Raw genomic sequence first — 12,042 nt, 5'->3', positions numbered from 1 at the left:
AATTAACTTGGCTAATATTCTTTAAAAAAAAACCACCGACACGTACGAAGCAATTCACTTGCTCTTGTTTAATATAGCACACTGGATGAATATATATGCAATACTAGATGATGCCTGCGACTTCGTTTGCGTGGATTCAAGTGTGAAAAAATCCGGGGGAACTCTTTCATTTCTCCAGATAAAAAGCATGTATACGCCTCGAGTATGCAAGCTATCTCCTTACCAAACCTCAAAATCAGTTCAACGATGGGCCGTAAAAAGTTAAAAGACAGACAGACACACTTTCACATTTATAATATTATTAAGATAAATATTCTTCGCTGGCCTATTATTTTTAACTCTTATCAGATACGTCAGAATACTGATGGCTGCGAACAATTAATAAAAATGGGCCAAAAATCCTTTTAAAATTTGCAGCGTCACGACAATTCGATACACCCAAAGCCAAGCCCTAAAAAGCCAGTCAGGGCTGCATGTCGGCGGAAATTCAAAGGCAATAATTATTACCTGTGAACAAATCCCTTCTGCGCATGTGCCAGCCCTAGACCGCGCATGGCACCGCGCGGCGAGGTCCTTAGTAAATAATAATACAGATTTCTTATTATTTCTTTTATGGTTTAAAAGTAATCTATGTGTCTTTACTTCTATTTAGCATATAGCTCTAATGTGTAGTTGTATTGATTTGTGTAAATCCTGAACTTCGTACTTACACGTGAGTTAATTTTATTCTAACCTTAAATGTGATTAGGGTTGTTAAGGACCTCCATTTAAAGGATTAGTATTTTTAGAGATTACAACGAATTGAATAATAACTAACTCTTGGTTGTCTTTTGACGGTTTTTATGTTTAAATGCATCGTTTAGTCAATTAATAAGAAATATTAAGAAGAAATGCATATTATGAAAATTAACAATTTATTAATTTAATTGTAAGTAATCTTAAATAGGTACTTAGGTAATATTATATAAAGGTAAAGTTTGTAAGTTTGTTGGTAAGAAGTAATCTCTGGAACTAAACCGACTCCTAGACCGATTTTGAAAACTTTCACCAGTAGAAAGCTACATTATTCCTGAGTGACATAGGCTATGTTTTATTTTCAAAAAAATTACAGATCCCTACAAAAATAATTTGTAATAAGCTACCCGTTCGAAGCCGGGGCAGGTCACTAGTTTTCTACAAACTAGCTTCTTATATGTAGCATATTTATAAATAATGTAAATATGTAGCATATTATTGAAGATCCCGTTTTACGTCAAATAAAATTTTATACACGCCATTATTTAACTTGCATTTCTTTCCATTTAAGGGACACATATGTTTTTCAGTCTATAAAACATGATGTAAATAGATACAGATCGTATCGGTTTAAAGACTCCGTCGTCGTCATCGTTGTCAACCTATAGACGTCCACTGCTGGACATATCTCTTGTAGGGACATCTTGGGTCAGGGTCTTGCATCCATTATGTCTTAGATGCATGTCGTCACTAGCAACACGCATTTTTTAAGACTGGTCTTCTGGCACTGAGAAATTTTGGAATAGCATCTCAAAGCTTTCCTCATAACAATTACTGTCTCATTCGGTGTTAATAAATGAGGTGTCCTTGGCTTTTCCAGCGATCCTCACGTCATTCATTAAATATATTATGACGTCGTAATATGGCCGAGCGACGTGATAAAAATATTTCAAGAAACAAAATAACAAAAATGAACAAAATAAATGCATCGAGTTAGCTTTAATACCATCATTAACATCAACCCATTGCCGGCTCACTACTGAGCACGGGTCTCCTCTCAAAATCAAAAATGATTTTTTTCTCTCTTTACATTGATTGCCTTAAAAATAAAGAACGATAACAATTGCTTCAGTTAGACACTGTATTACAGTTGTTAACGCCCTCCTCCAGATTGAGAAATAACAAAAGAAAAAAAGTATAATGTTAAAAATCAATGAATATTATGTTAGATTAATATATGTGTGTGTGTGTTTTTCTGTGTACAAGATGTGTGAGTGGATTATTTCAAATGTGCAGGTAGAGTTTGGGCATAGTCCAACCATTAGTTTCACCTTTGAGAACATTATGGAAAATTCTTAGTCATGCAGGTTTCCTCATGCACTGACGATTTTTTACCGTTAAAGCAAGTGATGCTATCATACAAAAATCGAAATACTTCCCTACTTATGTAGAGTAGATTATTTCAGCTTTCTAGCGCTATCTAAACCGAAGCTATGACCACACGAGTAGATATTATTATATCTACTCGTGTGCTATGACTGCTCGAAAATACGACGAAACGCTTCGAGAAAAGGTACGTAGTGCCCCGTCCTCTAGCTTGGCTCGTCTTGGCGGAGGCACGGCCGTGCCCCCTGATAAACTTTCATTCATTGAAACTTTCAGAGAATATTGAATGAATCACAACCTACAATTACTATAGTCCGACAAATACCTACCCACAAGTAGATAAATACGTAGGTATACTTAAATTTATACATTGAATTAAACATTGAATACATTGAATATTGGAATGTCGCCAATTGGACGACGGAATAAAGCCACTAAATAAAGTTATCGTCATGTACATAATTGTAGATTGAACTGAACCCTATCGTTATTACTTTATCACGAATATCATCAATTTGATTAGCTATTGACTTCACCAAGACGAAATTCTTAGGAGAAGATCTTTGATCGGAGGGCAAAATAGGTCGTATTTACCCCATTTATTACTATTCAATAGTCGTTGTGTCCCCCATTTATTTCTCCGACTAACTTCCTAACGAATGCCTTATGTAATCAAAGTGGGAAAATAACTAAATTAGCATATAAATCTGTTTTATGTAAGTTGGTATATCTATGAATTTTCATTTTCCTAAGGATAGAGACAAACTAAGGATTTGGTGTTTTCGTGCGAAGCGTAGCTAAGGTAGAATAATAATAAATACTATCTGTCCCGGCTTACTCACGTGTGTAGTCGACGTTAGCCCGACTAGTTTCGAACCCATACGGGGTCCTTTTTCAAGGGAGTCCGTCCGCGCCCGCGCCGCGGTTTTGACTCAAAACCGCGGCGAAAAAGGACCCCGTATGGGTTCGAAACTAGTCGGGCTAACGTCGACTACACACGTGAGTAAGCCGGGACAGATAGTATTTATAATGGAAATCACTCACGGTAGTTTAAACGCTAGAATAATAATAATTACAAAAACGGTGATAGTCTAGTTGTTAAGACGACCGCCTCCTGTTCGAATAGGTTGGAAGTTCGATTCCGGGCTCGCCCCTCTAACTTCTCTGAGTTTCGGCGTATAAACTTGCTTTAACGGTGAAGGAAAACATCGTGAGGAAACCGGCATGCCTGAGAGTTCTCCATAATGTTCTCAAACGTTTGAAGGCTGCCAAACCGCACTTGGCCAGCGTGGTGGACTATAGCCAATTCTTCCCATTTTGAGAAAGAACCGTGCTCAGTAGTGAGCCAGTAATGAGTTGATTATAAACGCAATGAAGCGGTGATAGTCTAGTGGTTAAAAGACGTAGACCTCCCATTGAGGGGGTCCGGAGTTCGATCTCATAGCATGCACCTCTAATTTTGTGTAATCGACCGTGCGTAATGGGTCAAGACAAATAATTACCGAATCTATTCCTAGTCCAAGATTTAGATGTATGAAATCCAATACAATGGCGCGATGGCTACTATAACAGCAGGGCATTGCAGCATGAAAATTACCTATGTGCAATCCACAGACAACCTCAAAGCGATCATTGGTGCATAATATTATAAAGACAGCAAACAATTCAGCAACTCCAAATGATTTGCAACAATCTTTAAGCCTTATTTATCATATAATACGTTCCATAACTACCCTTTATGACGTTGTATAATAAAATAGGAGTTCCCTGGAAAGGATATTAATACACTTGCCGGCACGTTCCCGTTTATAAAAATATATCATAATACCTACTCGTACCCAGAGAGTTAAGCGTATAGACTATAGAGTAGCAAATCTTATACTTACAAAATCTTGTTCCAATCTATCAATTAATTAGTGCTTTGGTCTAAAAGTGTGGTGTAAATTGTTCACTTTTCATTTTGTCTAAATAAAAATAAATTAATAAATAAATTATTTGCCTCCTCGTTAAAAATTCTAACCGCTGGGCAATTTCTAGGCAAGTGCGCTCTATCTTTTGCAGCCAAGCGCTAGTCTATAAATTATAAAAATGATCACATGTAAGCATTCACTGCTGGAAATAGGGCTTCCCGAGAACACCACCTCACGGATCTTCCACCCGCTTACCGCTAAGGTCCTATAAGTTCGTCAGTCTAGAAGACTGGAGGTTGTCCCACACTGCGCTCTCTAGCTGATACGCGGTTTCTATTCCAAATAAATCGGACCCAGCAGCCATTGGCTAAAACTTGCTGAAATTGACTTGCTGCGAGGATTTAGACAATGCAAATAAAGTCCTTCGTTGCCTGCCAAAACTACCATAACCCTGTCAAGTTAGCCCGCTTCCATCTTATAGACTCCATCATCACATCACCAGGTGAGATCGCAGTCAAGGGCTAATTTGTCTTCTTCGTCGTAACACTCTTGGCAGAGTGGTCGTGGTCATCACCGAAGTGACGTTTTTGGGGGCAGCTGTTATTCGCCTCATGAGCATTCGCCACTTCTCCCTGCTGCCTCCTAGTCTGGTACATTTATGCACGGGACCGCCCACGCGTAGGTGACTTTCCTGGCGCTCTGTGTCACCCTCCATCTTGCCCTTGTAACTTGGAATGGAGTAAAATTGGAATGGAAAATAAATTGGGCAACTGTAATATCTCTTCACGTATGTTTTGTATCAATAAAGAATCAGTACCCTTATTATAAATGCAAAAGTGTGTTTGTTTGTTGGTTTGTTGGTTTATTGGGTTGTTGGTTTGTCCTTTAATCACGTCGCAACGGTGCAGCGGATTGACGTGATTTTTTGCATGGGTATAGATAAAGATCTGGAGAGTGACATAGGCTACTTTTTATCCCGGAAAATCAGAGTTCCCACGGGATTTAAAAAAAACCTAATTCCACGCGGACGAAGTTGCGGGCATCAGCTAGTAAATAATAAAAAAGCTTTTTCTTTGGACGCCATGGCCGTTTCAGAGGCTAGACGTTCAGATGATATTGCGTACTCTAGTGATATAATAATATCATCTCAGTGCTTGTACGTATATATGAGAAAGTGTACGCCGCGGAAACGCTATTTAGCACGTAGCTTATTAATATTTATGCTTCCTTCCAAACACCCGCTTAGATTCTACCTTGATATATAATATGAGTGTTTAAATTGTACCAGCGAAATATCAGTGCTACTGCATTAAACCACGGAGGTTTATTACGAATGTGTAGGCAAAACTTTAAAACTATAGTCCACGACAGGTTGAGACGGCAATCGTGGTATGAGGCCGGGGGATGCCCTGCACACCCGCACGTCACCCGCACTCGCCCGCACTGGGTTAGCCTGGGGGCTATGCGGGGCATTCCCTCCCCAATTGCCATCTCGACCTATCGCGTACTATAGTTGGTAGTTGGAATACCCCAAAGGACCTTCTCCAAGATATTAAAAATGTATTCAGGAATCTCGCCACTATGATTTGGTGAAAAATGGAATAAAATGAGATTCGTCATCATCATCATCATGATCGAGCCATTGCCGAATGAGAAGGGTTTAGGTCATAGTCCACCGCACTGGCCCAGTGCGGATTGGTAGACTTCAAACACCTTTGAGAACATTATGGAGAACTCTCAGGCTTGCAAGCTTCCACACGATATTGTCCTATACTGTTAAAGCAAGTGACATTCAATTGCTTAAAACGCACATGGCTCCGAAAAGTTAAGAGGTGCGTGACCAGGATCGAACTTCCGACCTCCCGAAAAGAATTGGCTGACATTCTAACCACTAGGCTATCACCGATATTAGATTAGGTACCACTTTCAAAATAAATTATCTTTGTTTACTGTTAGGAAAGGAAAGATTTATGGAAAGAAAGGCTCCATAAATTTAGCGAATTATAACGGAAAAATGTTAATCAATAACTCAACCTTTGCCACTGTTTCATGAAATTGCCATTTTTATGTACCGAAATAGGAAAATTTATACGGAAACTCAGCGGAGTGGAAACGTTAAATTGCATTATATTTTGTTACAGGACCGAAGTTAAATCTCACCGAAGCTCGTAAAACTGACAGCGGAGGAAATATTTCCATTTGAAACAGGAGCCACAATTCAGGACGATGGACGAAACCACATTGAGCTACTCCTACACGCTTAACGTTTCGGAGAAGTTAACTAACGAGACGCAAGATGCATCACCGTCACCACAGATAGCAGGCTACGAAAACATCATAGATAAAAAATGGGTTCAGGCCATTTTCTGTGTCATATACGCAACCATATTCGTATTAGGCATACTCGGGAACATGTTAGTTTGCTACGTCGTCATAAGGAACAAAGCGATGCAAACAGTTACCAACCTTTTTATAAGTAATCTAGCACTATCCGACATCCTTCTCTGTATATTCGCGGTACCATTCACTCCTCTGTATTCCTTCCGTGGCACTTGGAGTTTTGGTACCTTATTATGCCACATGATGCCTTCAGCCCAGGGGTGCAGTGTATACATATCAACTTTAACTCTTATGTCTATAGCGATCGATAGGTTTTTTGTAATAATATACCCATTCCGACCGAGAATGAAGATCAGGACGTGCATTTTAGTCATTATTATGATATGGATCTTCTCTATAACGGTCACTTTACCGTACGCAATATTCATGTCGTATTACGATATAGAGATTGGTAGATTCTGTGAGGAGTCTTGGCCGACTGAGAGACTGAGACGTATTTTTGGTTCGATAACTTCCGTCCTTCAATTTGTTTTACCATTCACTGTAATCGCTTTCTGTTACACTTGCGTCAGTTTTAAATTGAACGATCGGGCGAAAGCTAAGGCTGCGAGCAAGAATACCCGTAAAGAAGAGTTCGATAAGTATAGAACACGTCGCACGAATCAAATGTTGATAACTATGGTCACCATATTTGGTGTTTCTTGGCTGCCTTTAAATGTGACGAATCTGTACAATGACTACTACATGTACGCGATTCATTCGAAGTATTACTTTCTTATATTCTTCATATGTCACGTAGTTGCGATGTCTTCGACATGCTACAATCCTTTCATTTACGCGTGGATGAACGAAAACTTTAGGAAGGAGTTCAAACAGTTGATACCCTGTATTGATACATCCGTGCAACTCCGAAGCAATATTCCATTAGAGCAATTAGGTGTGTTACAGTCGGAGAAAACGTTTAACGGGAACACGGCAACTGATAGTTTAGGTTCTAGCTCTCAAAGAGCTCCTTCATTTCGACATAAAAGGAAGCCGAGCGCTGCAGCCGACGTGGAACGGAGCGGTGTGGAGTTGAACGAGGACTTGTTGGTGGTGGATGTGAAACATTGCCACATATCGACCAGCTACAACTTGAGACGGGAGTCTGTGCAGTTGAGGCTGATTAATGAGGAATCCTTTGATAGTGGACCATCACAGAGTCAATTCTAACGGTTGATTTTATGGGTAAGTTAATGAATTTAGTTACCTCCGATAGTTTTTTTGTTATGAATGAAATTATTATTATAAATACAAAAGTGTGTCTGTCTGTCTGTCTGTCTGCTAGCTTTTCCATGGTCTTTTGAGATTTGGTACAAGATAGCTTGAATTCCGGAAACGAACAGAGGCTACTTTTTATACCGAAAAAAATCAAAGGTTTCCCACGGAATTTTCAAAAACCTAAGCCCTTGTAGGCGATGCCGTGAACATCATCTAGTAATGAATGACACAGAAAAGGTAATCTGCCGACGACTTTACAAAGTAGGTACCTATACCTAGCTGCATGCGTATAGTCCGCGACAGGTCGACCTGGAGATTGGGGTATGAGACAGGGGGACGCCCCGCACACCCGCACGTCACCCGGGCTCGCCCGCACCGGGCTAGCGCAGAAGCTGTGCGGGTATGTGGGGCGTTCCCTCCCTGGTTGGTTTTCGACCTGTCGCGAACTATAGTTTTCAATACGAGTTTTTTCGACGTACAATATTACTAAGAGTCATTTCGTAGAACCTACCAATAAAAGTTTCTTTGTTCACAATTAGTAATCATGGGGTCTATTTACTAATTACTTATTTTCTCCGAATTAAAAATAAGCCTAAAATTATACGACTTTATTTCAGGTACGGCGGAGTAGACGTTCCCACGTGTGAAGAAAACTGGACGTATTTTGAAAAATCCCAATATTTTTGGAAAATGTTTTTGTACAGAACCTCATCGCTGATTTTGATGACTATGAAACTACGATACGCTTATGAATTTTTATGATCTCTTGTTACGGAAGAAGTTTTAACCCTTTTAAAAATATTATGTATTATTTAAAGTATTTGACGCACAAAACTTAGATATACCAAATAGCACCACCGCCACTTTGACCTATAAAGCCTAGCGTCCACTAGGTCACAGACAGACAGACAGGGCTTTAAATCAGGGTAGGAATATAGTTAGGAGCCCATTTACGGGCAAGTGATAATGAAAAATAGGCATTTAGTTGTTACAACTAGGGTAAGCAGTGATTTTATGCCTCCGTGAGCTGAGCGCCACTGTTCACCTCCATATAATTTTAATGTGAAACTGGAGCCGATTCTGTTCTCTTTCTCTAAACTAAATTTAGAGTATCTGCATCTTTTTTTAATATTGCTTAAACGGGACGGAACATGAATTTTACATTTAAAGACTCTTAAGTGCACGCTACTAAACAATAGGCTCGCGATGTGCAGCTAAAGTCACGAGGCTTGACAGCTCTAAATTAAATTTAAAACTGTCAAACTGTGTCTGTCCTTTTCATATTACATTAGTAAGAAGAGGATGCGAATACACTATAGTTGTGCTCAGAATCAGTACCACTGACGTTCTAAACACCACCGATCTAAATCGTATTTAAATAATATGTAATCGTATTTAATGTAATACTAGCTTCCCTGGCGAACTTCGTTCCGCGGTTCCGCCTAACAGTCGATTCATATTTTTAAAATTTTTCTCTCCGTAAGAACCATCCCCGTACTTCAAGGAATATTATAAAAAAAGAATTAGCGATATCGGTTCAGCGGTTCTCGAGATTTGCGATGAGCGACACATTTAGTGGTTCATTTTTAAAACCGACTTCAAAAAAGGAGGAGGTTGTCAATTCGTCGGAATCTTTTTTTTTATATTATAGAGAAGACTAGCTGCCCCGGCGAACTTCGTACCGCCTAACAGTCGATTCTTTTTCAGGCAATTTTTAATTTTTTTCTCTCCGTAAGAACCATCCTCGTACTTCAAGGAATATTATAAAAAAAGAATTAGCGAAATCGGTTCTGCTGTTCTCGAGATTTGCGATCAGCGATTCATTTTTATATATAGGGATATATGGATATGGGAGGCAAAACATCACGATTAATTGTGACTATTGGTGACCTGGTGGACTAAAGTTTAATATCATGTCCAAATAGATATAGTGATTAAGATTATTATCGTAGAGAGAGAGTAGAGTTCTGAATTCTTTGTTAATATAGATTCATAGACTTAGCAAAACAAATTAAACCATTTTAAATACATAAGACAATATTAATATATTTGTTTGTCGTTACATTTTACGTTACATGCACCAGAGCAATAAAGTATTGACAACACTTCAATTGAAATTGCACAAAATTATATTATTTAATAACATGCCAAGATTATAAAATAAATATGAAAACCTATTATCAGCTCCTAGTTACCTAATTTTAAGATTATTAAGATCAATTTAAGCTGTTGGTTTTCCAAAGAATATAAAATAAAATAATATTCCTGGGCTGGATAATCAATAATAATTATGTTCTCCTAAAAACTGTTATTTTTATTCAAAGATAAACGTACAAATATTTATGATATACGAGTCATAAAACAATGTTGACTTCTTATGAAAATATTCACTATTTGTAATTGGGTAAATATAAAAAAAAATATCAAAGATTATTATGATGATCAAATAGTATCTATAATTTATAGTAACTTAAAATATGTAGAAACGGTATTTTAATCTACGACTACCTACTTAATTCGATTTTAATAATTATTATAATGTTCATAATGTAACTAAGTTTAAAATCTTATTTAAAAGCCGTTTATGGCACACACTTTAAAATACCGAAGATTTTTAATAGAGGCTCAGATGAACTGTTTATATTATTATTATGTTCAATTAAAAATATAAATTATAGATTACCTAAACAGTGTATGCGATTTGCTATGTTAACTCATTTTTTTTTAATATTTAAGTATATTAAACAATCATTTCATGCAATGAACAAATATTGGTAAAGTTAGTTATGGTAAAAATATAATTTTACTTATCCTTAGAAAGTAATTTATATAGCAATTTTATGTCAATGCACAGAGGGTATGATTAAGTAATGATAGTAATTTTAAAATCAAGATAACATTTATCTTGATTTTAAAATCAATTTTATATATTCGAAAAGTATTTGTAAACGTTCCTACCTTGAAAAGTTTCATTTAATATCGTTTTTAAGCTGATCATGTCGATAAAAAAGCAATTATCTGTATGTATTTTAACTGTAGGTATAATTTACGCATGCCTTATTAATTATATCGATGATTTAACACAACATATAACAGCTTTCAGCATTATTTTTTAATTTCGAGAACTTGAAATAATTTTATATTTTCTGTAGTAGAATAAGTTCTTTGTATTTGCCTCTGTATTCATTATTTTAACTCTGACAAAGCAGTTTCTATTGTAAAAATTAATTATCTGTAATGTAAAAGTTTTATGAAATTCGTTAATCAATTTGAGTTTTGGATTGTATGCAAATCGCGTTGAAAGGAGTTTCTCGAATAATGATGATCGAACTTCACTCACAAGTAGGTTCGTTTGATCATCAATTATTAAGGTGTGTGTAAAATAATAGAGTTAGCACCCAGAAGACGCAGGTTCGAATCCTGCCGGTTACGCAATTTTTGATATGTATTTTAAAATTATTTAATAATAGAGTCCCTAACTTGTCTCTACTAATACTATATTAAATACTAAAGAATTACTAAATTAGCAAGTAATGTTTATGAAAAAATATATAAGTACCTATTATTTATCTTTATGTGAATAATTATGATATTTTTGTCATTTTGCGCCGCAACGCGTGGTCATCTCGCTCGCGAACATTTCCATACGATACCTTCGAGCGGAATCCCGCGCGCCTTTTTCCGCTTGATTTGTCCCTGTCCTTATATTGTACTCTACTTCTCTACTGAAAAAAACTTGAATGTGATTCCAACATAATAGCAATATTTAATAGATTTGGTATTATTAATATTTATTGTATCGAAATGAATAAAATTGATATTAAACTTTATTATGTAAATGATGATGTAATAAAATATCGGATATTAGAAATAAAATTAATTAATTACTAATTAAAAAAATTAAATATGTCTCACATATATAAATGCTTAGTTTTATTTCCGGCGAACAAAATGTACCTTTTAATCGTGGATAATTTTTTCACATATTTTGATTTAACCGCAAACATTAACACAGTGCAATAAGGGTTATTTTGATAATGCACAGTCACTGGTTTGATTTCAAAATTACATCAGTGATCATCCAGCGCATCAGCGCATCAGCGCTCAGCCGCTCATTTTGCAAACACGTCCTTAATCAACTCAGACTGCTCGTGTAGGAGGAAGTGTAGATAGATATGCTCAGTTATCTAAGTTTAGGTATAGTGCAAAGCCCCTGACGGAACATATTAACGGTTTTGAAGAAGCTTCTGAAAATGCCAAAGGCAACATGATATTGCTCTGTAGAGTATCATAGCTCTCTAGAGCATAATAATATTTCAAAGCAAGTGTAAAGGCGTTGATTCACACGAGATGTATAGTAAATTTAAAATAAAAAACTTTTTAATATTGAAGTTTTTCATGTACCTACTAA

General features: G+C 36.8%; 1 protein-coding gene across 1 annotated transcript; it reads left to right on the top strand.

Annotated features, from left to right (window-relative positions):
- The first annotated feature begins 559 nt into the window (after nucleotides 1-559).
- Nucleotides 560-11,481, top strand: LOC117988342 (prolactin-releasing peptide receptor-like). Its single transcript, XM_034975470.2, has 3 exons — nucleotides 560-712; nucleotides 6,173-7,598; nucleotides 8,249-11,481. The coding sequence occupies exon 2, from the start codon at nucleotides 6,258-6,260 to the stop codon at nucleotides 7,581-7,583; it is 1,326 nt and encodes a 441-aa protein (XP_034831361.1). The 5' UTR covers nucleotides 560-712; nucleotides 6,173-6,257; the 3' UTR covers nucleotides 7,584-7,598; nucleotides 8,249-11,481.
- The last annotated feature ends 561 nt before the right edge of the window (nucleotides 11,482-12,042 follow it).

The sequence above is a fragment of the Maniola hyperantus genome, chromosome 14 (assembly GCF_902806685.2).
Source record: "Maniola hyperantus chromosome 14, iAphHyp1.2, whole genome shotgun sequence".
NCBI lineage: Eukaryota > Metazoa > Arthropoda > Insecta > Lepidoptera > Nymphalidae > Maniola > Maniola hyperantus.
The sequence above is the reverse complement of the archived record's forward strand: the minus strand, read 5'-3'. Positions and strand labels throughout refer to the sequence as shown.

Bases quoted from the DNA above. Each gene is read 5' to 3' on its own strand.
- LOC117988342 (XM_034975470.2), top strand. From the start codon at position 6,258: ATGGACGAAACCACATTGAGCTACTCCTACACGCTTAACGTTTCGGAG.